Consider the following 26,303-nt stretch of genomic DNA (forward strand, 5'->3'; position numbering starts at 1 on the left):
GCAGACCGCTGGTATATTTTTAGCTAGAACCTTTACTTTGATTTTATTTGAAGCAATAACTGAGGCGGTGAACAGTGCAACAGAACGGAGGAGTAGCGTTGTGGCAAGAAATTTTTATGGGGCTCAGCAAGCTAAGCTGACTGCTGAGTATCAATCAGCTAGAAAATTAGTGTGGTATCTTAGAAGCAAAGATAGTTTTCTCATAGGTGTAGTGTATAGATTACCAAACAGTTCCTCTGATAACGATAAAGTACTAAACAGCCTATTACCGAGCACTGGTGTACCACGTCTACGCCTGCTTCCTCCAGTAGGGGAGAAAGGCGGTGATGGTGCTCTAATAACTGTGACAAACAGGAACGGTTTCGCCGGAAAGCATAATGTCCATTATTATACAGTTCAGCCTCTTCTATAGGCTGGACAAGCCTCCTGTATCTTCTCGAAAACCTTGATTACCTGTGAGGTCAAGGTCACAGGAGTGTAATTTTGGGGTCTTTCCCTTGGAAACCTTTGTGGCTTGGTGTTATCAGTCCCACTTTGAATCCCTCAGTAATAATTCCCTGCGTCATCGAGGCTTTCCAGAGCAATGTGAGTGGAGCCTTTGGTACTCCAACACACTTCTTCAACAGCACTGCCGGAATTACATCGGGTCCTGGTACTGAAAACGTCACTAATTCTTTGATACTTATTTTAATATCTGCTGGTTCAAATTCTGTGTTCTTCAACACCCTTCCACCTGGTAGTTCCGGGAAAATTTCAATTTCATTCACACCCCACAACACCACACCAAACTCCACCACACTACACTGCACTATAACATACTAAATTTACCAAACAAATATTAAATAAGATAATTTTATGATAATATAATAAACTAATGATGGAATCTAAAAGAAAATCTGATTTCAATCGCGTATCTCATGGAAAGTAGACGATATCTATCCTATCAGACTGTCAACATGGCTTTATTGCCGGGAGATCCTGCACCACTAACCTCTTGACGACTCTGAACGAATGGACCCGCCTGCTGGACGAAAGGGAGCCAGTAGAATATGGAAAGATCGGGTTCCAAAGGCCGGATCCCTTGTGAATCAAGTCACGAAAAGTTCAAGAATCGGCAACAGGCCATGGGCCTATTTCTTCAACGCCGACACTTATATTCTATTCTATATTCTATTCTATATTTTTCCGGGCTCGCCAGCCGACTCGACAATGAGTCAATGACCCACATGACCGTAAATGTGTCGATTCGCCTCCAATCTGTTAGGATTAGGTTAAGTAAGAATAAATCAAACAAATATTCGTGAAATTTAATAGCAAACAGTTGTGTTTTTTTAAAACAGTTGTTTTAAATTTAATAGCAAATAGAATTACAACAGGCCATGGGCCTATTTCTTCAACGCCGACACTTCTATTCTATTCTATTCTCTTCTATCCTCTATGGGTAGTCGGTAAACTGTCGTAGTCACTAATAATGTTCGACCAGTTTGTAGGATATTGACTAGAAAGTTGAGAGCTACACATATCTTTTCTATTCTAACGATTGAATACAATGGAAAAAATTTTGAAGTTTAGATTTGAGTGAATTATGAATTTTTCACATGTTAATTAATGTCTATCGAAAACTTGTCACATAATCAAAATTACTTATCGTTATTAACACAATATTAGTTTTAAGTGAAGAATCAACGTATTCAGCTTATAAATATTATTGAAAAGTAGGAATCAAGTTTTCGTGATATTCTCTTGCGATATTGTTAGTGCCTATTTGAAGGTTGGCATTCCTGAGAAGAATACTGTTGCTCAATGTACAGAGGGCAGCAGCGGGTGACGGATGAGATACGCCCTGATGGTTATGACGCTTTCCGTTACCATTACATCGCTAAGTAAGTGCGGTAATTGTTGATGTAATTCATAAAAATTACAAGAAAGGCGTTTATCATAATTCTAGATATGAGCCTTCTGAAAAAATGTTGACGAGTTTTTGGAATCGTGATTCTCCTGGATTTTTCAATTCAACTGCAAAATTTGTGTCATAATTTTCAGAATAGCCTAGGTAGAAGCCGCCGTAGAATATAATCGTATTGCATTCAAAATTAATCATTGATCTCAATTAGCCTGAATCATATCGTCATTCAAGTCATAGGATAAGAAATATACAGCATTTATGATGTGCGCTGATGGCGATTCTCAATTTCTTTGATTTACCAATCCAGTCCAGCTGGGTCACTTGTCAAGTTGTCTTGATCAGTTGATGAATTCAAATAGGTACCTAAATCAGCCAAGCTTGGAAATGAGTGATGAAACTAGTTGGAAGATTGTGTAATTCCTTTATTTTAAGTCACTATTGAGCATAATCTGGAACCTGATCAGCAGTTTCCAAAAATTGTGAGTAAAAATGATTGTTTCATCTATGTAAACTAGGTATGTCTATGTGCATGAAATGAAAGTCACTTTCATTTACCATTCGTCCATTGTGTTAAAGCAGAGTTTTTTAGCCTCTTTCTCAAGTTAAATTTTGAGTTTTTTAAGGAGACCAGCAGCTGCAAAGTATCATGGTCCACTTGACTGAAAGTTTAAGTCTGTTTAAGGTAATGAACATGATATACCATAATTAAAAATTCTCTTGAATTACACAGCCTAACACAGGAAAGCATTAGCACAGAATTCATAAGTTTTTTGAAAATTTTCACAGAATTACTATGTTTTTACAATTCACTATTTAAACAACTAGCTAACATATCAATTTAGTTTAAAAAAAGATTCCTTTTATTAACCTCAATTCTAAAGCCTAGAAAGTAAATATACAAAAATTGTATTAGTTTATTGCATCCAATTTAGCTTCTCCTGGATACATGAATGTACCGTACATGCAGCAGTTTCTGCCTCCTATAATGCAGACATGCAAGCAGGAGCAGCTACTTTATACCTTTCAGCAGAGCTCTTGATTGTGTTTGATTATGCAATTCATTTTAGTAAGATGTCTAACAACTGATGTATTCTAGGAAAAACTCATCTCCACATTTTAAATCTACAATATTAGAGACAAAAATTCCGAACCCATTGCTCATGAATTGGTCATAAAAATTATGTTTTCTTGAAAACATGCAGCATGAGTTACTCCTGATAGCTTAAGAAAATTATCCATTGTTAACATATACAAAATTTATCACAATGCATTTGGTTTGGTTGAAAATGCAACACAATAGAATGTTACTAACCTGAGAGCTCAAAGCAAATGCTCCTCAACTGAAGCAGAGATCTCAAATCTGCTGAGCTGAATGTGAGGAAGGACCTGAAATCTGGGAAAGAAATTACAGTTTCTGTGGTACTGGAATCAATGTCAACAAACATATTGAATTCTCAGTGCTTTCTTGGTCCATATTGAAATTTGATTTTTCTTATATACATTTACAATTACACTTATTTGCAGAATTGCAGTTCATTTTCAGTATTCAATTGCATACCGTAAAATGGGGTAACTTAGACCGGCGGGGTAACTTAGACCACTTTTCGTTTTTTTAACAAAAACCCCCACAACTCAAAAACTATTTGACATAGAAAAATTTTGATTTCAATTAAAGTTTAATTTAGCTAGTAAAAAAATGGCATCATTTATAAAAAAAAGTGGTCTAAGTTACCCCATTTTACGGTATAAAAAACCTAATACTAACTAATAAGGTTTCAATAAGGTTTTACAGTGACATAATCTTCTAATAACATAAAAAGTAAAGTACTCACTCAGTACTCACTGTAGTGAGTGACAGAGAGCGCATTTTCTTGTCAACGAGAACTTGAGGTCACGGACGGATGGACAGACGGACATGGCAAGCACAATAGTGCATTTTTTCCATAAATAAGAAAAATGCGCTAAAAATGACCATTTTAGTTATATGATTTCCTCATACAAAATACCCAATTAGAACATTGATTCATTACTTTTTAAGAAAATTTACAAAAAAGCAAGTTGTTTACAGTATTGATATATTTGATAAACTTTGTTCATTGAGATTAGTTGACCAGCTATGCTGTCATACTGGAACATGTTACTCCTGATGCTTCTGTGCAACCTTTGATGAGCAATTGTGCATGAATATTTCATTTTCTGCCTAATTATGCAAATATATCACTACAAGTCTACACTCTACAACTGATGCCATTGATTTTGTATAAATTTGAAAATAATTTTTTCAAACACATGCATGGGCTAAATAATTAGATAAAATAAAATAAGCTAAAAAATTAGATCAGTACTCACTGCAGTGAGTAACAGAGTGTATTTTCTCTTCCATCCGTCCATGAAGTCACGGATAGACGGACATGACAAGCACAATAGCACCTTTTTTCCATAAATGAGAAAATGCGCTAATAATTGTTTTACTCCTGGAAAATTGTAACGCATTATCTGGTCATTAATTGTTCACTTATATATATGTATATCATTCAATGTTGCTGTAATAACATAAGTTCCATGTTGGTAAATAGCTAAACATTCAATGTGCTGATATGGACCATTTTTAAACATTGAAATTAGGTTGTTTTAGATCTTTTCTAGTGTTGGTCAGATTTCAACATTGATTTTACAATTAATTTTGGTTGTTCAGCATTTCAACCTGAAATTGACATTTTTTTCACCTTTTAAAAATAAATCAACATTCAAGATACCAATATTGACATTATTTAAACATTGAAATAATGTTGTTTTATGTCTCTTCTAGAGTTGGTCAGATTTCGATGTTGATTTGACATTTAACTTGGGTTGTTCAGCATTTAAACCTGAAATCAACATTGATTCAATGTTTAAAACTAAATCAGCATTCAATGTACCAATATCTATGTCATTTCAATGTTTAAATAAGGTTATTAAATGTCTCTTCTATTGCTTGTCAGATTGAGATATTGATTTTATATTTAATTTGTGTTGTTCAGCATTTTTACCTGAAATCAACATTGATTGAAAGTTGAAAAATAAATCAACATTCAAAGTAACAATATCATGTTATTTTAACTTTGAAAAGTTGTTTTACCTCTCTTCTAATGTTAATCAGATTTTGGTGTTGATTTGACATTTAGTTTTGGTTTTTCAACATTCAACCTGAAATCAACATTGATTCAATGTTTGAAAATTAATCAACATTAGAAGTACCAATATCAATATTATTTCAATGTTGAAATATGGTTGTTTTACATCTCTCCTAGTGTTAGTCATACATATGTTATGATGCTTAATTTGGGTTATTCAACATTTTAACCTGAAATCAACAAATAATGAATGTTTCAATGTCATATGCCTGCTGGGTATGTGTGTGTTTTATTGTTTGTTTAAGGCTGGTTTAAATTTATATAAAATGAATATTGTTTAACAAAATGGACAAAGATTACTTGGCTAAATTGTATATGTAGATTATTATTTGCAGTAATTATATACACCAATTCTGATCTCAGTTGTAGGTGCATAGAAGGTGCATCCAATGCAGCAAACTATGTATGTATAAGCTTCAGTTTTTTCATGAGGCAGTTTCAAATTAGAAAAAAAAAATTTTTCAGCATTTCTTTAAAATAGGTAGTTTATTTAAGAAAATTGGTATTTATGGATTATAATTTGCATTAAACCAGATAACAACATGTCATGCTGTGCTTGATGGCATCCTCAATATGAGAAATATGCAATGTAAAATGAGGATATGTTATCAAGCAAATTTTTTAGCCGTTTTTTTTATCCATTTCACTTATTGGGCTCTCCTGAACAATTAAAATCACCATTCTTTTGCCTCCTTTAAAATCTAACTCCAATTTTAAAGCTACAACATTGAGAGACGTAGGTATTTTATTTGTAAAGAGGAATTCTAGCTGGCCAGCTCCATAAGCCTTTTTTTCAGATTTATCTCTTTTTAGCGCATTTTTTCATTTATGGAAAAAATGCACTATTGTGCTTGCCATGTCCGTCTGTCTGTCTGTCCGTCCATCCGTGACCTCAAGTTTTTGCCAATGAGAAAATGCGCTCTGTCACTCACTGCTGTGAGTATTGAGTTATATTTTTGGTTTATATATGGTGTTAAAACTGGGAGGAAAAGGATGATAGGGGTGAAAAATTAAAAAATTCCATTAGAAACAATGTAAATGACTAAAAAAGGCAAAATTAGTAAAAAGTACTTAGTGATTAGATATATGCATTGTGAGTTGAATTGTGTTATTACTTGTAGCACATAAATTGAATGATAAATTTTTACATTGTAGTGGTTTGCTCAACTGGGGGTTCCACAAAAACCACTTGGTTATTAGCCCACTCACCCAAAGATGCTACCTCAATTATGGGAAAAGGAAACGCATCAAATATGAAAACAAAGTAGTCTGAAGATCAAATGGTTAACAAATAATTATTGGGAAAAGGATCCTTGGTGGTTGAAACACTAATCAGCACAAATATTTTGGATGAATACCCTACTAATGAAGAGGGAAATATGAAATGGGATCAATTAATGCATGGCATGTGGAGGCATAGTGTCAAATCACAGATATTTTGGAATCAGTTCATTTTTATTCTCATCTACTCAAGATTTAGATTAATAGCTTAAAAATGATAATGTTGGTATACATGATACTTCACTGGTCTACTTACACGACTCAAAAAAATGAACTAAAGAAAGAGTCTAAAAAGTCTCTGCACTATGTGTGGAGGTCAAGTTAACAATGTAGCACCAGCACAAGTACCTATGAGAGATCAAATAATCTTTGGTATCTTGAATTTAGGAAAATAAAGGGCATGAAATGGGGTTACTTGCCATCCAAGAATCCCTAAATGTTTAGTTATAAATGCTAGATAGTTATCACAGCTGAGTGCTGACAACCCCAATATTCACACACTATTACCCACCCCAGGCATTCAAACATCCCTTGGTACTCACCAACCTGTTAGCAACGTGTGGGAAACTGGGCTGGTAAATGAACTGAAAATCCCATTGGAGGCTAATGCTGGCAGGGTGCTCATTATTTGTTTTGCCAGCACTAGCCTCCATTGAAGGCTAGTGCTGGCAGGGTGCTTGGCAAACAGGAGCAGTGAAGCAAAACAGGAGACAACCTGGCTGCAGGATAAATAGGTTTCAGGCAGAGCAGGTGATTATTGTAATGGTAGGCAATCAGGTGTAAAGAAACATGAATTCAAGCATGATGAGGTTGTAAACTTTTGAACTTTATAAACACTGGATTTTTTCTCAAAAAATTTGTACAAACAAGAAGTTTGTGTATCTGTGTTTTACATATGTGTATGAAGTTTCAGAAAGATGATCAGTAGATACAGAAATTGTTTTTAGACATACAGAACCCCTTCAATATCCTTCAATTAAGGATTGTCTAATATTCTGATCAAAGCTACCACCTTTCTCCATCACTACCACCTCTCTCCATTGTCCACAGTACTGTTGGCATCAAATTTTCTGTTAGCTTTTACATTAAAACCTTACTTTGCTAAATAAATTTGTTCAAGTGCCAGTTTGTTGAAAAAATTTAATTCACATGGATGAAATATAGCTAATTGTTGCAATTAAACCCATGCCAGACTGTACAATTTTACAATGTTGTGCATAATTGCCCCACATTTAAGTTCTATCATAACTATACTATCCAACTAGGATGAAAAAGTAATTGACACCTTTGTGGCAGTGCATTGGATCTAAGTTTGCCTGCATTAAAAAAAATGAACTAATTTCATAACATGAAGAGATCATTGACTTGCTATTGTACCATAGTGTAGCATTTTGACCAACAAAATAATTCAAACTTCTCTGTTGAAAACGAACATGCAATTTCTCTTAGATATTTGAAACAGTATGCCTCTAATATTTAGTACCGTACTATTATCATGGAAATAACTTTAAATGGGTGGACATAGAAATGGGTATGAATTGGAATTTCTGAGGCCACATAGTACAAGCAAATATGATGAATTTTATGATATGACACCTGCACTTTTTTTCAAAATGCTACATGTTAAATTTTTCATCCCAAATTATGGAAGGAAAATGTCTAACATAGAAGCATTCAGTTATTCAGTAAAGTGACAGATATCAATTGGATTGTTATTGCTTATTTTGTACTGGGAAAAAAGTTGGAATGAGAATCATGTTTGTGTCCAAGAACCTATGTATATGTATGCTATTTTTTACTGCTGATATTTCAATTATTGAGCTGCACAGTAGGTGATACTATTTCTGGAGTCATAAGCAAATAATGGAAATTTTGTAGCTTGCCCACTTATGGGTCAACAGTTATAAGGAGCAATTTTGTAAATGAATGAGTTGTTAGCATCTTATGCACTTCTTAAATTTAATATTGGATTTGGATTAATTTTGATTGAATTGTCATTCAAATTTTTTAATTGCATTAATGACTTTAATGAAGATTAGTCATACGCTTATAATTTTTTATTAAAAATGTATTAATTAATTTGAGGACTGTGCAGGAGCTGTTGGCCCAAGACTGTTGTTTGCTGTGGAGCTGTTTTGACTGTAGCCTTTATAGTTTGAGGTGCTCAAGGGAAGAGCATAATGCAGACCATCAAATGTGTTGTGGTGGGGGATGGAGCTGTCGGTAAGACTTGTCTTCTCATCTCCTACACCACCAATAAATTCCCTTCAGAGTATGTGCCCACGGTCAGTAACTCCATCTTCTTGCCTAATTATACACTGTGTAAGTCCATTGTTATCTCTCTTTGTAAATTCATGGTAATCTGCTCTTGTTCCATCATTAATTTTACTGAATTTTGGAACCTCGCCTTTTTTTCAATTGAGCAACTGTTAATCAAATGAGATGTTTGAAGGGTAAAATTGGAGCTGTCCACTTGTATAATTGTTTTTCTGCTCATACCTTAAATATGATGTTATCGATTATGAAACATGAATGGTTTTTAACTATTGGTGCAACTTGATGAAACATTGTCCCAATTTGAAGTATAAATGAATTTATATTGCAATCATAAGATTTTTTTACCTTGAAATCTGTTGAACAATTTTAAAGTAGGACATTTTTATAGAATATTGAAGTGTCCTACTGATTTTTTTGCTCATGCCCTCTTATGTTTTAAGAGGGCATGATGTGTCCTATATGAACTAAATATGATAGGGAGGACTTTTAGTCTCATTTTAGGTGAATTTTTTTCTTTTAATTAATAAAGCTTCAAATTGTAATAATTATAAATAGATTATTATCTAAAGGATTAAGTATTAAGGGCGTAATTCAGTGAAACAATGTCCGACCTTGCAGGTGTTTGACAACTATGCAGTTACAGTCATGATAGGAGGAGAGCCCTATACACTGGGCCTTTTCGACACTGCTGGTAAGTACCTATGGCCAATTTCATCATGATTTGAAAGTTTTTTTTCATTAATGAGATATAAAATTTGGACAATATTTTTCTGGATTGCAATAGTGCAATTTTATTTTCGTGAAATCGTGAGACATGATAGACTCTAAATATGCTTTGCTGACTTCCTGGTTGGTGGTTCATTTCTATCATTCACGCACTAGTAGATCTTCACCAGTCACAAGCATGCACCTAATTAAGTATTATGTGAAGTTATACTATTATGTATGGTATACTCCCCCTACTATTATGTATTGTTCAAATTTTAGGGGGACGACAATCCAGTAGATTTTGTTATTTAGTTATTTTCACTGCTTTGCTATGTGAAATGTTTGGATAATATTTAGTTTTCTCGGGCAGTATAAATTTGTTAAGCATAGATCGGAAATCCGCGAAACATTCTTCCCTAAGAAAAATGCACAATTGTCATCATTGTGTTCTTGTTTATCCTCTACATACTAGTTTCCGGATCCATTATTGTCGACAACGTCGATAGCTTACCTACTATTAATTTTTAGCCAGAATGACGGGCTATCGTATTGTTGCATTCATTAATGCACAGAAGTAGTGACAACAAATGGTTTATATGGATTACTGAATTAAGCATGCATTTAAATCATGGGCCGTGTGCTAATTGATGCACGAATTTATTGAACAAGCCGTTTCATCTTCAATGTCCTCTTGCAGGTCAGGAAGACTATGACAGACTCCGACCATTGAGTTATCCTCAAACGGACGTTTTCTTGGTCTGCTTCTCAGTTGTGTCGCCTTCCTCTTTTGAAAACGTCAAGGAAAAGGTATGCATATCAACCGTGGTGTCCCAGTCTTGCCATTCCAGCACCTTACTTCTTATTGGACTCACTCGACTTCTCTCCAACCGTAAAATAAATTTGAATTTTAGTCTATTGAGGTTGGTATCAGTTGCAAGATTTAAAAGTTTTGACTAAATGACCCGAATATTCGTCCAGGTTTTCTAGCCCTTAATTGTACGTATTTATTTCAGTGGGTGCCAGAGATTAGTCATCACTGCCAAAAAACACCCTTCTTGCTCGTGGGCACACAGATTGACTTGCGCGACGATGCCGCCACCATTGAAAAGCTTGCAAAAAATAAGCAGAAGCCCATCTCGTACGAGCAGGTGAGATATTTCGGATGCTATTCTTTCCATATTCGTTATTTTGTGTCCTCTCGATTACGTTTTTTTTCTGGAACATCTCTGAAAGAATTATACCTGCAGGGGGACAAGCTTTGCCGTGAACTGAAGGCGGTCAAGTATGTGGAATGTTCGGCCCTCACTCAGAAAGGACTGAAGAATGTGTTCGATGAGGCCATCCTTGCTGCCTTGGAGCCTCCAGAGCCCCAAAGACGGAGACGGTGCGTCCTGCTGTAGAGCTCTTCTCAGCCCTCGTGCTGAGCCGACAACCTGCCCCCAGCGTCACGCGACCACCATCACCACCACCCATGCCGTACTCATGGTTGCTTCTACCGTGCGCGTGACGCTAGAGCAATCTCGCGTGCACGACTGTGGCCTTTTGCTTAGTGGTGCCAAGTATTGCTTCTTGTGCCCTGCGGTCGGCCACTACCACGTCCGCCACTGCACTGTAGATACAAATTTCGCACTCATCTCTTCTATAAAACCCATCCATCCAAATCCTATCCTCACTTTGCCGTTGAACAGAAAACTACTTTTTATAATTTTTTTTTCTATTATAGATAATTTCAGCACAATTATCTTTGTTATCACGACGTCATGTAAAATTTGTCTCTTGATTCAGAAAATGTGCACCTAGCTTGTCACAGCTCATGCTTCATGCGATGGCCAAAATATGCTACGCTCTATGTAAGGCTGCTTAATCCGCATTGGTCATTTTATTGAAATACTAAATTTACTCTACACTATACTTTCAGGACATTGGTAGAAAAAACGTGTCCAGTGCGGCATGAACAAATACCGGTCCTTTGTTGTATAAGTAACTTCCAATTTGATAGCATTACACGCTCTGAAGGATAAGGCTTCAATTGCGTTTCCTGACCTGAATAATTCGAGTCGTGATTTCTTCTGAAGATTACGTGCATCAGTCTTAACTTTGTTGTATCAATTGTTTTAACGCTGTAGTTTATTCAAACAAATATTCACTCTATTAAGGAAGCCCATATCTATTATTTATCACTATGATTGGTTGGTGCGCACATGATTGCTTTGCACCTTTAGGCCAGAAATCGTTATTGTCGAATTTTACATAAAGCTTCTACTATATAAACAATGTGAAGTGTGTTTAGTCGTAAGTTTGATGCCGCGGCCTGCGAGGCGGTTTAGATATAACCTGATGGGCTCGTGAACATCATTGGCCCAAATGTTGAGGGTACTGGGCTGTCTCCACGAAAATGACCTTTACTATCAGTAGGTAGTGTGTAAGTTAATCTCTAAGATGACATTTTTACTGCAAAAGTCGCTTTATCTTCAAAACCTATGAAATGTCACTGCATAGACCATAGAGCCTCACCTGTCTTAGGTGTGTCTAACCACATTTACAAAGGAGGCTAAGGTTAACTGTTGCTGCCGCAGATGGTAGTAACTGAAGAAGTAACCCTTGGTAAACTACCCTTCCCAACACATACCAAGGACGATATTACATCGTCCTGATGTCTTTGTGTAATTAGATTGCAAGCAAATCGAAATCTTTGCAAAGATTGGAGATATTGCCCTGTATAAGAAAATTCATTAATATACTTGAGCATATTCATTTCCCTCGTTCACATTCATTCGATGAGCTTATACTGCTAAGGGTTTTGGTAATCAAAGCAAATCGGTGGTGGTACGTATATTCACAGAATAATTATTTTCCGTTACAGGGCCTTTGCCGTGGGTATTTGCTGAACGCCAAGGCTATTCATTTTAACACATTTCCATGTCAGGTCGAAATTACCTTGAAGTGATGAATTACCTTGAACAATGAAAAAAAAAATCTTTAACATTCACTCACTACCACTTCTTCCCGAAATTTCAGTTAGATGAACAAGATAGATAAATGGGGAAACAAAAAAATCCTACCAACCACCACCGACAGTTGACCGCACGGTACACATTATCGTGCACGCGAGTATCGCAAGTCGGCTAGCAAGCGTGGCACAGAATGGGTGTCCAGTGCCGCCTACTGCACTAGCACTGTCTCTTTCTTCACCAAGAACTCGATGACTTCTTCCATCATTTCGTCTGAGGCTACTCCAGAATCGGTATCCTTCCCTGGAATACGAAAGAAGAAATGTTTTAGTTAACCAAATGTTTATTTGTTACGGACAAATCTTTCCTAAGGAACTGGAAAGGTTCTTGAACATCAGAAAAGCCAAGCAGAAAAAATGTTATTTTAACCGGATGAAATAGTCGGATAAAATTGATACACAATATTGAAATAGAACAGGTTTCCCGTAATTAACTGATGAATAACTGCTAAACTCACAAAACTTGCTTCATTAATGCGCTCGTCAAAAAATAAGTCTGTTTTGGGATAACAGTAACAAGAATACTAACTCACCTCGCAATTTGATGCGTTCTTTTTTCTCTGCGCTCAAGCGCTCCTTGGTCTGCTGTCGATATTCGTCAAACATTTTCATGAGTTCCTGGCGTTTTTCGATTATTTCCTTGTTTGCTTTGCTGCTGCGCATCTTGTCTTGTATCTCAAAAGTGGCCGTGTACTTCTTCATGTTCCTCTTAATGTCCTGAAGAAAAAAAAAATATATTATGTTTCTTGTCAGGACTCGACACCCCCATTAACGTGATTCAGAAAGATTGATTATAGCTGAAGATCCTAATCGTTAAGACGAAGATAAAATAATGGATTCATGATCACCTTGAAGTCTTGAGGCGTGAGCGGGGACGGCGGTCGGGGTCGGAAGATGAACTGGCATAATTGGTCCAAAGGCTGCTTCCTTAGACATTTGCCTTGAAAAGACCACAGCCAATATGCGTTGTCCACCTGACATAATATTTCAATGAATTATCTTCATATTAGAGACGAAATCAAACGAGCACAAATTGGAGGTCGCGGATGTGAAGATTGTAGATGCTAAGCAGGGGTTTCTTCCCGGGAAAGAAATGCAGAAATAAAGAAACATACCATATAACATACTGTTCAATCATATATTATTCGTACGTTGATAATGATTACATTGATGAACATCAACCCTACATTACCCCTTAACCGTGCTCTATGCACGACCAATATTCTATGCTCAACATTCCAAGCAAGCCAATTGGTTAACTAATGAAAATAGTTATTAACACCGATAAATAAATAGCAATGGCTTCATCCTAAAAAGGTTGTTCTATGAGAATGTATTTATCCGCCTCATTTGGAGGTCGTGGTTTGTTGAAAGAAAACTCACCTTGTGTCCCCACCACGACACGACGGTGGCCACATAGCGGCCGGTAGGATCCCACTCTATGTCCGTGACCATGAAGTGCTCCGTCGTTTGCATCACCTGAGACAACAAGCCACCTCATTCAGTAAAAGCACCTCGCAGGCCATTAGGTAGTTAATCACAGCTTCTTTAATAAACGAGACAAATTTCAAAGCTTGACAAGTAAAATTCGAGGATTTCTCTTTTGGATGAATGTAACGTTGTCGCATCTTAATAGAATTTAATTTCAATGCGAAAATTTTGGAAAACAATTCGAGAATGAAACTAAAGAAACAAAGCTGCCTTCTCCTTAGAGGAAATTGACAATTTGTACCGATTAAAAAGAAATAAAATTTCACGAACTACATTGTTGCTGTAACTATGGACAACAATGATACGCACCTGGAAGTCCTTAGTGTCAATGAACTCTAAAGCGCCACTCATTTGGCCCAGACCAGCCAACACCAAAAACTGGCCACGTGGCGACCAGAAGATGGAGTTGCACGCACGCTTCTCGAATCTCTTGAGCTCGGTGGGCGCCTGGCCTTTGTTGACCTGGTAGAAGGAGACGCTGATGGAAGGAGACTCGCCGCTGATGATGGCAAACTTGTTGTCCACGGGCTCCCACTCAAAGCACTGCAAACAAACACGTTCATCAGTCTTCTTCATAATGGGCGAATAGAGAAAATTATTCATCGAAAATGTTTTCTCTAATTCAAATTTGTTTGAACCTTTGCAGCAAACTTGGATTTGCAAAAGCAATACCAGAAGGTAATGCTGATTATCACCATTCTAAAAAAATATATTTATTCTACAACAATAACGTTAAACAAGGATATTAAAATATGGATACATAAGGTTACTCACAAGAATATTTTCTTTGATTTCAATGCTGTCAACGGGGATTCCTTTTTCTCTCATGTGAAAGATTTCAAAGCTGTAGTAAATACCGGTGTATTTGACTTCGTTCTTCTCCCTCTTGGCTTTGGTGTACCGTTCCACCTTCACGCAGAGATAGTCGCCGCACTTTTGCCAGTGCATTTTGCACGACGCAACGTTGAACAAATTCTTGGATCGTATCTGTTAAGGAAAAAATACATCGCATGATGAAGTGTTCAGAATTGGCATTCTTGTCACGGTTCTTAAGCCTTCGGCACAGCTGCGGGCGAATCTGAGAAATATGAAACAGACACTTTTCCCCAACTGTAAATTTGAGCAGTTATAAACCAAGTACTCTGACAAATTATAATTCAAAGGGCAGCTGATTGCATGGAGCAACCATTGTAATAGTCTGAAAATAACCAAATGAGTTGAGGCACGAGTAATTCAAGAAAATTTCGATCACAAAAAATATCAATTTGTATTCCATGCGTACCAAGTTGTCTCCTACTTATGGATTGAAGCTGGCATTGAGGAGTGTGGTGGTAACATGAGACGAATAGATATGGAACTTTGGACATCAGCCATCGAAGTTCCTATGCAATAAATTATGAAGTAAACAAGCTGCAGATGTGCATCTTCTCGCTTAAGAACTGATAGCCTAACATCTGCTCTGGTAGGATTAAACAGACTTGCATCGTTTATCTTAGTGTGGACAGACTTACGTCTTCTCTGTTAGGTATCGACATGATGGAAACTTTAGCAGGTACGTCCTTGTTCTCTGCAATCCAGTACGCGATGACGTTGTTGGTGGGGGACCAGCTGAAGTCTTTCACGCCGTTGATCTTGACGCTCTTCTTGTCTAACAGACCGAATGACTGCAATAGAGAAAATGATATGTGAGTAGAATAAGTATAAAAGTATCTCTACTACTAAGTTGTTGAAATAGTTTTTTTGAATTGACAGTAAAATTAAAATCTCTGACATACTTGTGGCTCGTGTACAAGCCTTCAGAATCTACATGCGTGAGATCATCATGAGTCTTTTTGCGTTTCAGATTACCCATATCATTATAGTACCCTAATTTCTAAGGGGAGATAGGCTTATAACACATTTAATTTCCAAGAATTTATCTCATTTAAACTTATTTCTATCTGAACTTGAAGCATAACTCAGAGATTCCATTAGTAATAGAAGCCAAAGCCCCAAATTTGAATCATTAATAACACTAACCATACATGATAACGGTCGTCTTATTTTATGAGAGTAAATTTTAGCCTTTAAGAGAACCCGTTCCTTTTGTCCATTACACTTCAACTTCAATAGAATTTATCATCTAATGCACAGAAGCTCCCAACTCTGCTCAAATTTCAACTAGAATTTGAACATACCCTTAAACAAACGTTAATCGGTAAATCTGGAAATGAAATGGATGAACACTATCACGAGTAATATTCCCAGACCGTGGTCGAAAACTGTAGGATAAACCTGCAGCAAACACCACCTCAGTCATAATAAAATTAACATTTCATTTTTAATCCTTGCAATGGTTTCTGTCACTTTTAATTATTCTAGACAATTCATAAATTGAAGTACATTAACTTCATTCATGAACAAACTACTACACATGCAGGCAGACTGAAAGAGTCTAACACTGGGTTTTGAGGCAGCCATACACAACTCACAGGAGTTTCATACACGCTGATGAGGTTTTCACCCATACGGGCAAAGTATTTGTCATCTGGCGACCACTTGAAAACTGGCCATACAAGCATGCGCTCTGCATGGAAGGCTCGCTTCTTCTGGCCTGTGCGGAAGTCCCAAATAAAGATGGATTTTGGGTCTTCTCGCTGCTCTACAGTTGGGGAAAACGTGACTATGTACCTAACGAAAGAAAAAATGGCACATCTCATAAACAAAGCAATGTAAAGAAATTTTAATTTGGATGAAAAGTTGTACAAGTAATACAACGTTCACTCATAACAATGCAGGTTTCTTTACAAAAGAAAATTAATTAGAGATTAACCAATATCACCAGATCAACATTTATTGGACAGTAACTTGGTAGCTTAACTCACTTCTCCATTGGTGAAAAATCAATAAATTGCACTCCTGGGTGATGGAATTTTTGGATTTGTTTGAAATCTTGTCTTCCCCAGAGGGCAATTCCCTTCTGATGAAAGGTAGCAAGGCACGTCCCGCGGGGCGACCACCGCACCATCGTCTCTGTCCAGCACTGGAGAACGCGCCTCACAAGTTACTCAACAATCACATATAAAATAATGAATAATGCAGCAAAGGATGTTTAGCGCACCTTAAATGACCATGACAATAAAATGAGATTGCTCACTCTTTCTATCTCTTACGCAACTATTTCATTTCTTTTAGATAATTAAATTTATTCAGGATATAATTTCCTTCAATTTTTTTATTCAAATTACTACTTTCAACAGTGATCAACATTTTTTTAAAGTAAAATTACGAGTGAATTCAATGCAAAAAAAATTTTTTTGCAAAAAAAAATTTTTTTGCTAGAACAACATTATAGACTAGAGATGCGTTGTGACGGTGACTCGAGTTCACACATATTAAAATTCTTCAATTTAATATGACCAGTTAAACAGAACTGGTCCACATACCGTTCTCTCTTCAATAAGTGTGGGTTCAGGAACCGAGTTGAGATAAATAGCTGTCTTGCCACCAGCATCGTATATAACGGCGAATTGATCGAAGCAGTTCTCATCAAGCAGGTAATAGTGAACGTTGCCCATATCCTGCGAAAACATAAATAAACTTTTGATTGGTCAATAATCCTTACAGTCCACAATATCATGATTTCCACGTTCTGTGCATACACAAATAATTATGAACATGAAACATGCCGCAAAAAATAATCAATATTCTTCTTGTTGCACAATAAATGTTTTACAGATATGTAACTAAAACATTCTATGAAAATTGAAAATATCAGTATGCTGGTAATATTTATGAAAATTTTAATTAAAATCTTTGCTCATGAAACAACATTAAGTCATCCTTGGCAGAAGCGCCAATTTATTCCTATGCGATCGTATATAAATATGATGGTAGCGGACCGATTGATGAACAACAGGAAGCAAAGTAATCCTTTGGCAAATAAATTAGCATCAGTCTGGGAGAGCACCTGGTATGGCTGGGGAGCTGGAGTCTCAAAATTCTCTGGAACATTTGTATATTTGTCAACATCAGTGAGTAAATTACAGCTCAAAGTGTGAGACTTGTCCAGCTTGTAATTGTTGCGCAACCTCACAGCCTCTTCAGCACTGGCACGATCCTTCATCTCCAAGAAAACAAATCTGAAAAATTTGTGAAGATATTAACATAAAGGAATAGACAGACTTCCTTGCACACATAGCCAATCTCATGTATTCAGCAGTTACAGTGCTCCGGCCAGTACCGTTCAGTCATAACAACAGGATTGAAATGAATCCAGTTGGCATATCATAGCCTTTAGGTGACTCAGTCATTCTTCAAACAAGTTACATTGCATTCCATTCTGTCATGGAGGTTACTTTCATGGCGACTTTTTCCGTAATATCTTTATTTGAGCATCAGTTTTGGCTTTTTGACTTCACTACGCAGCTCCAGTGTCAGCTGTAAATAATAAATATAATTATATAATCAGCTATGATCAAAAATAATTATTGTCTTGCGCAACATGTTTGTTTCAGTGTAGGACTTGAACAGTTAAGAGTTATCACAGTACCTGAAAAGTTTTGTTATGCACACGTGTACAATCTTTTAAAGTAAAACCTTGATATGAACAAAATTCCAGGAAAACGAGATATTTTTATAATTCAACATCAGTATTGTGCCAGTCTTGTAAGGTTTGTTTGCTAGGCTGAAAAACTGATCAAGTTCTGAATCGAGTGCTTGAGCCACAGGAGAGATTATAAATGTGGAGGGTGAGAAAATTTAATGACTAGGTAGCATTAAATATACATTTATTGTGCCAAATGGCAAAATACATTTTCTTGAAAGTACAAGAAAAATTTATTCTTGACATAAATAAATTTACCAGTAAAAATCTCACCCTTTTGTTATGCCTTCTTCATTAACAGGAAAATGTTCATTGACAATTCCATTTCCAAAATCTTTGAAGAGTTTCTTCATGAGACTCTTCAGCTTTTCCAGTCTGTCAGGGCCCACTTGAGGAACCCCATCAACAATGATGACGTTTTGGGTCGCATCGCTCTCTTTTGGACGCTGTCTCAGGAGGTCACCAAGAAGCTCTGAAACAAAAATAATTTTATTCTTTGTTCAGGGATTAGTGGTTATCGTTAGATTTGAGGTTATAAAATACTAACCGGTTTTTATTGCGAACCGGGACAGAGCCTGTTGTCTCGTCTCGTCTCGGATTAAAAAAAATACCAAACGCAGGAGTCTAGTGCATTGTAGTAGAACTCTTCTAGTTACATATGCAAAAGACACATTTTAGGAAAGTGTCATAGTTTGCAAATGGGGGGCGCCACCCCCCAATGGGCGAAATTTGACCACCTAATGGCAGCCGTGACGGGGTAACATTGACCAGTTTGGAAATTAAGTTAAAATTACCATATATAAGACTCTTTAGAGTCTGAAACATAAAGAAAAAAACATAAATAGGTGTATCAAACGTGAAATATGTTATATAGGTACCTATGGTAATTTTAACTTAATTTCCAAGTCGGTCAATGTTACCCCGTCAAGGCTGCCATTAGGTGGTCAAAGTTCCCCCATTGGGGGGCAGTGCCCCCCATTTGCAAACAATGACACTTTCCTAAAATTTGTCTTTTGCATATGTAACTAGAAGAGTTCTACTACAATGCATCAAAACCTGGAGTTATTTTACCAAAAAATAAAAAAATTGGTGGGGGTACTCTGACAAGCTCTAAATAATAGCTCTTTTTCGTGGGCCACATTATTAATTTTTTAACCTATTAGATATGCAAACTTTTTCAATCTTTCTATTGTGTTACATAGCCTCAGTATTAGGCCTTTGATGGCCATTGACAAAAATTTTCTATGTCAAATCGTTTTCGAGTTTTGGGGGTTTTTGTTAAAAAAAACAAAAAGTGGTCAAAGTTACCCCGCCGGTCAAAGTAACCCCATTTTACGGGACCATTGATGCAGGTTAAAATTCAACAAAAAAATTACTTCCTTATGATTTAATATACTGTCAAACCGGGTAAAAAGGGACGGGCAGGCGGCAGGGTAAATTGGGACGCGCATCCCACTTTTCGTAGAAATGTTGTAGCAGCTAAACTAATTATTTTATTTCAAAACTAAAAATAGTGGAGTAAACTTCAACATTTTTACTACCATAAAATGGGGTTACTTTGACTGGCGGGGTAACTTTGACCACTTTTCGTTTTTTTAACAAAAACCCCCAAAACTCAAAAAAAGATTCAACATGGAAAATTTGGGTCAATGGCCATCAAAGGCCCAATACTGAGGCTACGTAACACAATAGAAAGATTTAAAAAGTTTGCATATCTAATAGGTTAAAAAAATTAAAAATGTGACCCATGAAAAAGAGCTATTATTTAAAGCTTGTCGGAGTACCCCCTCCAATTTTTTTATTTTTTGGTAAAATAACTCCAGGTTTTGATGCATTGTAGTAGAACTTTTCTATTCCTGTTAAGTTTGTGTACTTACACACATTAAAATATGATTTTTCAAGTGTACGAATATTTATTTCCCCCCACTGTATATCTCACCTACAACAGGGGACACTTCAGACCCAGAAACAATATTACAGCACAAAGCAGTTTCAATTTAGCTGGAAAGTTGTGGTTCACTTTTCTTCATAGGGTAAATCATTTCTATTGAAGGCTGGCAACTTGAGTACCATTGATGCAGGTTAAAATTCAACAAAAAAATTACTTTTAATAATTTCATATACTGTCAAACCGGATAAAAAGGGACGGGCAGGGTAAATCGAGACGCGCATCCCACATTTCATAGAAATGTTGTAGCAGCTAAACTAATAATTTTTTTGCAAAACTAAAAATAGTGGCATAAACTCCAACATTTTTACTATCTATTACATATAAAGCTAGTCAAGAAATAAAACATTTACTAGCTCTAAAAAATTGCTGAAAAAAAGTGTGAAAAGTGCAATTTTGGAAAAGTACCTCTGCCAAGATTTGGAGCAACAAAAATATTCACCGTATTAAAAAATTTTACTTACATAAAAGTTGCACTCAGGTGTTGGCTTGAAAACTTGATTGATGGAATTTGCCTATCTCATTTAAAAAAAAATGGCAGCCAGTTCCGCGCAACGGGGTAAAAAGGGACACCCCCCTGGGGTAATTAGGGACACCATTAAAAAGGCATTTACAGTAGAACCTCAGTTAGCAAAGGCTCCAGTTACCAAAAAAATTGATTAACAACAAAGAATTTTGATTACATATACCTTGCTCAGCAAAAAAATTTTCCTTATTGGAAAATTAGTGCAACATCGGTCGTCACAAACAAAATTGTACATAGAATGCTATATAAAGAATTGTGCACCAGGCATCATAGAATGAAAAGTAATTGACCTAAACTATGATTTATTACTCCAAAACATATGATGGTTGTCACTATTTAAAATATTTTCTGTTTCAGGTATGTTTTTCACAATCTTTTTTGTTACAGTGAAATCACTTGACTTGATTAAAATTGTGCAAAATTACAAACCATCCTGTAAGCTTACAGATACAGAAGAAATGCTACATGGCTGCTGATATGAAGCTTGCAGTGGACAAGGTCATAGTCACTGGCACTCACTGCTCAATGGCATGTCCATGGATACAGTAGGGTAAACACACCATATTCCGACACATTAAGGACGTACCGGTACCAAGAAATGAATGGTTTTAAAAAGATTACCATATGCACAACTCGAGTTCTGATTGCTTTACGTCACTCTCAAAACACTACACTAGGCGCCAGCAACAATGAAATGTCACAAACTGTTGCCATATTTATTAAAAGGCCTTTAGAATTCAAATCTACAAAATCCCTGAATTTCAATGCTGTGTGTGACTAAATTGGGCATATTGTGAGACTACTTCTGACAGCGCTTCAAACTCTTACTAATTATTATTCTGACGCCCAGTGTTGGAAATCCAACGCCCTGTGTGAACTGTATCGGAATACGACACAGCTCAGAACGAGCTTAACTAAAAAATTTATTTTAATTAAGCTCAATTAAAAAATTTTAATTAAGCTTTTCATTAAGAGCTAATAAACTTTTAATTAGGAAAATTTTAATTTTTGAACACAGTTCAGAACGAGCTGTGTTTGTCCAATTCCAAGCTGTGTTGGAATTAGTTTTTATGTGTCTAAAACTGTCTCTTAACTTAATCATCTATTAATTTATTCACCACTTAAAATCAGAAAATACAAGTATACATAAAGGATTCCAATCCTAATATATTCACAGACTTATTTAAAAGTCTTAAACTATAATATTCTTTTTACACAAACATTTTATCACTATTTGGCAGAGCAAGGTTAGCTATCAACTTTGGCATATGTTTTGATGTTCTCACTAGTTGACTTGGACTTTCACTCTGAGGATCTTAACATTTTCCCGCCGGACCTAGTTTTTTGCAGGAATGTGGCACGCAATAGTATGACGTCACTATTTCAACCATCTACGGACCTAGTGTTTTGCGGGAATCTGGCGCGCAATAGTATGACGTCACTATTTCAACCATCTATGCATGTGTGGAACTAAGACAAAGCTTAAAATAAAGGAAAAAGTTGAGAAGTGTCAGAATTACCCACGATGTTGGAATATGGTGCATTTACCCTAATATCACATTAATAATACAGTACCTGGGTAATTAATGAATATGGTATTATGGTAATACAGTGTGGAATTCTAGAGGGATAACAAATTAACCAGTACACATAGCATATTGGAAAGCAGGACCTGAAAACTTGGAAAGGCCAGGAACTTTACACTTTCAGTCCATTATTTACATATCCTATCCCTTTCAGAATTCCAGCTGTGATTGGTTGATAGGATTGTGATTTTAGCCCCTTCCAGCTTTCCAGCTGTGGTTGGATAATGGAATTGTAATGTTATCTGCTTTCTAGCTGTGATTGGTTGATGGGGATGCTTTCAAGCTGTGATTGGTTGTGCCCATATCCCATAAGCCCCGCCCCCAAGTATGGTATATGTACTACAGTACTGGTCAACTAAATACTGACTGAAACTTGATCATTACAAACAAAAGACCTGGAAAATTTAAAAAAATCCATTAAATAAAAGTCAAATAAAAAGTATCTATCAAACAAGAGACATCCAAATAATTCTTTTACAAATCTAATGTCCTATAAAATTGAAACATTTTGTCCACTTTTGATCCTCCTTTTCATTTATAGTCAGTAGTCACTTAAGTCAGTCACCTGGCAGTGCTGGCAAAACACTGTGAGTGTGGGAGAGCTTTCCAGCTTGGGTGGAAAGCTTTTTTATAAGTGAACTTCCATTCTTAGAATTCCAGCCTGTGGTAATATCATATCAATAAAGGAAAAACAAGTAAAAATCACAGAAAATGTCATTTATTTTACATCTACATCATCTACAATGAAAGAGGACTTCAGAGTACTGTTAGTAATGGATAAGTACACTCTGCATGCTTCAAATGTTTTAAAATTAACTTTTATTGCAAGTGTCCCAGATTGCCCCGTTCCCAGGACCCAGGGGCAAATCAGGACGGTTTTATTTTGCATCTGGCCATAGTGACAAAGACATTTCTTAGAATCAGTTCATTTATAATTTCCTCATTTAGTTAAGATTTTAGCCAATTTCTTAAGTAAGATAATTTTGGTAGCTATCCATGATACCTACTTTACTGGTCTACTTATAAAACTTGAAATAACCTTGAGAAGTTGAGGGAGAGTCTAAAAAACTCTCTGCTTTGCCATTCAGCCATTATGCATGATGATGATCTGGCACCTTACAAATAGCACATGCCATGGATTTTTTTGAAGATGCCATACCCATAATGCCATTGGATAGCCCTTGCAAAGAGCTAGGTATAAAATGAGCCTTAACTTGTTTCTGAAATGTAACATTCATGGCATGGTAAGAAGTTATTAACAAAAAAAACGCTCAAAACCGTCCCTTTTTACCCCGTTTGACGGTACAACATACATCTCCTGCATCTGCTTGCATAGTGACAAACCAGAGATTTTTTATAATCAGTTAATTTTTAATTTCCAAATTTTCTCAAGATTTGAACCAATTTCTTATGTATGATAATGCTGGTATCCATGATACTTTACTGGTCTAGTACTTATAGGACTCAAAAATGAACTTGAGGGACAGAGGGAGAGTCTAAAAAACTCTGCTTTGCCACTATGTCTGCTTGCATACCAAACATTCAAATGATCATTTTATACAAAGAGTTGGAAAATACAACCCAAAATATACAATAATTGGGAACAAAATTTTTACTTCAAAATTCAAATCTACCACTTAATAGTTCTTTAACGCTATCACGTATCACCTTATTCTAATTATTCAATTCTAATCCTATTGAAAATAATTGAAATTAGAAGCCATTTCCAAATTCACGACAGCGCTCATAGATAATACTAGGTACATCTGTCACATCATGCATGGTTATTTCATTTCAAAACTGTTACAAATGCATACCTTCATCAGATATAGAATCAACAAAACCTTCAGGATCACTGAAGTCTAGTTCTTCATCTTCATTGTAATTATCATTTTCCATAGTCTTTAATCTATTTTTCTTGGCCATTTTGTAGGAGCCGCCACGTGTCGGCGTTTTATATCGGTGCGGGTTCAGGTACGACTGGTTCGAATGACAACTCTATAATAGTACGAAAAAAATAATAAAATTTCAAATTGCAAATCACAATTACAATACTGAGTTTTTTTTTATTAAGCGGAAGTAGGAAAACTATTTGGCAGTTAATCAATTATAAGCTATATAAAATGAGTGGCTACTGTTTCGATACAGTAAACTCTTCTAAACAAAATCAAAGCATGATGATTTGTAAAGTCACCGTTGAGATGAGAAATTTTAATATTGGGTAGGCCTTTAAATAAAAACATCGACTCTTCTGGGAAGAATTTTCATAGCAGGTCTTCTACACATAAGTTTGTCAAATCTAAATCCATCGGGACCAAATTAAAAAATGGAGATATTTATTGGCATTACGCTCATTCTAGCATTAACATAATTATTTAATTAAGCTCCGATGGGAGACCGAATCGACACTTCAGCGAACTCGCCTGCGAACTCGCCTGCGAGCTCGCATGCAAAACCTAACTTAATTTTCAACTGTGGCACGCATAACTCCGTCAATAATGGACGGATTTTCTTCAAATTTGAAATATAAGTAGATAATATCAGTACGCTAGTGTCGATTCGGTTAATAAACAAACGCACAAAATAGGCAGAAGTTCAAGAACTAATTAAATGGAAATTTAATTCAAATTAATATATAAAATGACCAGAGGCAATGTAGTCGATTTGTTAAAAAACAAAAACATTTTCAGCGTGTAGCTATCATGAGAATCCTGGGGGTAATAAATAATGAGTATGGGATAATAAATCCTAAATCCACGACGTAATATTTCATTCTGAATTGCTAGATACTTGCAAAAAATTCTTTTGTGTAGATTAAATGTATATGATTATGTAAAACAATCCTGATCTGCAGTCTTTCACATTTGTATATGTTATTCTGGTAAAATTGCACTGGCTCTTCTGCTGCGATTTTAACGAAAAATTGTGTGTTGTATTTTCCATGAGTAATGTATTTATTATGTACTCTAATATATAACATGCATGCGTGTTATCTAATGCGTGTGGGAAATACAATTTACTTCCCATCTTTTGTATAATTTCATAATTAAGAGTTCCTTGCCTGAATGCGTGGTACGATTTCTTGTTAGTCTTCCCTAATTAAATGGATGTGTTGGTGAAAACTCTTTGTACTTTAATTTTTGGCGTCGCTTCCTACAAGAAATCAGAGTTTTATGCTAAAATTTACCACATCTCAAGATCTATAAAAGAGTTTTTAGTTTGTTTTGGCATACAGAAATGTTTCCAAAAGAAATCGTTTGTTTCGAAAATTAAAACATAACAAAATGTTTTTTATTAGATTTAAGATATACAGAAACTCTGAGTTTCCTGCGTTGAGCTCTCATTTAATCATGATGAAAGCCTTTTCATTGCAAATTTTTCCAAAATTTCGGCCCGTTCAACGCACTCAGCCGCGGTAGTCGTCTATGGACATTCTTAACTATGAATTCGACAGATAACTCCTCTCATAAATAAGATAAAAATCTGAAATTTGGAATGCTATCCTGGCTAATTATTTTCAATCTGTGGACATTAAGATAAATTATGTAAACTTTGTATTACCAGTGTTATCGCTAACGAAAATTTTGAACCATAAGGATCGTAAAANGAGCGATAATCACAATGATACAAAGTATCATGGTATGCAGTATCACGCTATCACGCTATGCATCTTGAGCAATGTGGCACAAGACGCTATATGCAATATATAATTGGAGCATTCATGTAGATGTGGAAATTTTCATTTTCCGAAATTCCTTACATTATACGGTTAGTGAATTTTCTTTAATTGCATGCCTTTCAAATCCTTCAAA

General features: G+C 35.9%; 2 protein-coding genes across 3 annotated transcripts; one reads left to right on the forward strand and one right to left on the reverse strand.

Moving 5' to 3' along the window:
• The first annotated feature begins 1,784 nt into the window (after positions 1 to 1,784).
• On the forward strand, positions 1,785 to 12,085 carry LOC108668875 (cdc42 homolog). Of its 2 annotated transcripts, none has more exons than XM_018156132.2 (6): positions 1,785 to 1,883; positions 8,456 to 8,645; positions 9,256 to 9,328; positions 10,043 to 10,152; positions 10,359 to 10,493; positions 10,593 to 12,085. In XM_018156132.2, exons 2-6 carry the CDS (start codon positions 8,541 to 8,543, stop codon positions 10,743 to 10,745), a joined length of 576 nt encoding a protein of 191 aa, XP_018011621.1. In that variant the 5' UTR covers positions 1,785 to 1,883; positions 8,456 to 8,540; the 3' UTR covers positions 10,746 to 12,085. The 2 variants fall into 2 exon arrangements, with proteins under 2 accessions (XP_018011621.1, XP_047741698.1); XM_047885742.1 differs by lacking the exon at positions 1,785 to 1,883 and adding an exon at positions 2,218 to 2,385.
• Positions 12,086 to 12,164: 79 nt separating this feature from the next.
• Positions 12,165 to 24,616, reverse strand: LOC108668874 (eukaryotic translation initiation factor 3 subunit B). Its single transcript, XM_018156131.2, has 13 exons — positions 24,309 to 24,616; positions 18,705 to 18,903; positions 17,796 to 17,967; positions 17,272 to 17,406; positions 16,711 to 16,868; positions 16,318 to 16,516; positions 15,358 to 15,510; positions 14,621 to 14,833; positions 14,156 to 14,389; positions 13,739 to 13,834; positions 13,204 to 13,329; positions 12,889 to 13,072; positions 12,165 to 12,599 (listed from the first exon to the last, which is right to left on the reverse strand). The coding sequence occupies exons 1-13, from the start codon at positions 24,415 to 24,417 to the stop codon at positions 12,508 to 12,510; spliced, it is 2,070 nt and encodes a 689-aa protein (XP_018011620.1). The 5' UTR covers positions 24,418 to 24,616; the 3' UTR covers positions 12,165 to 12,507.
• Between the last annotated feature and the right edge of the window lie 1,687 nt (positions 24,617 to 26,303).

The sequence above is a fragment of the Hyalella azteca genome, unplaced genomic scaffold (genome assembly GCF_000764305.2).
Source record: "Hyalella azteca isolate HAZT.00-mixed unplaced genomic scaffold, Hazt_2.0.2 contig2957, whole genome shotgun sequence".
Taxonomy (NCBI): domain Eukaryota; kingdom Metazoa; phylum Arthropoda; class Malacostraca; order Amphipoda; family Hyalellidae; genus Hyalella; species Hyalella azteca.

What these genes read in the sequence shown, in the direction of transcription:
- LOC108668875 (XM_018156132.2), top strand. Translation starts at nt 8,541, where the DNA reads ATGCAGACCATCAAATGTGTTGTGGTGGGGGATGGAGCTGTCGGTAAG. An exon ending in GGGCCTTTTCGACACTGCTG is followed by an intron (nt 9,329 to 10,042) that starts GTAAGTACCTAT and finishes GTCCTCTTGCAG; the next exon opens with GTCAGGAAGACTATGACAGA. An exon ending in TTGAAAACGTCAAGGAAAAG is followed by an intron (nt 10,153 to 10,358) that starts GTATGCATATCA and finishes TATTTATTTCAG; the next exon opens with TGGGTGCCAGAGATTAGTCA.
- LOC108668874 (XM_018156131.2), bottom strand. Translation starts at nt 24,417, where the DNA reads ATGGCCAAGAAAAATAGATTAAAGACTATGGAAAATGATAATTACAAT. An exon ending in CACTTATTGAAGAGAGAACG is followed by an intron (nt 16,869 to 17,271) that starts GTATGTGGACCA and finishes CGCGTTCTCCAG; the next exon opens with TGCTGGACAGAGACGATGGT. An exon ending in GATTTTTCACCAATGGAGAA is followed by an intron (nt 16,517 to 16,710) that starts GTGAGTTAAGCT and finishes TTCTTTCGTTAG; the next exon opens with GTACATAGTCACGTTTTCCC.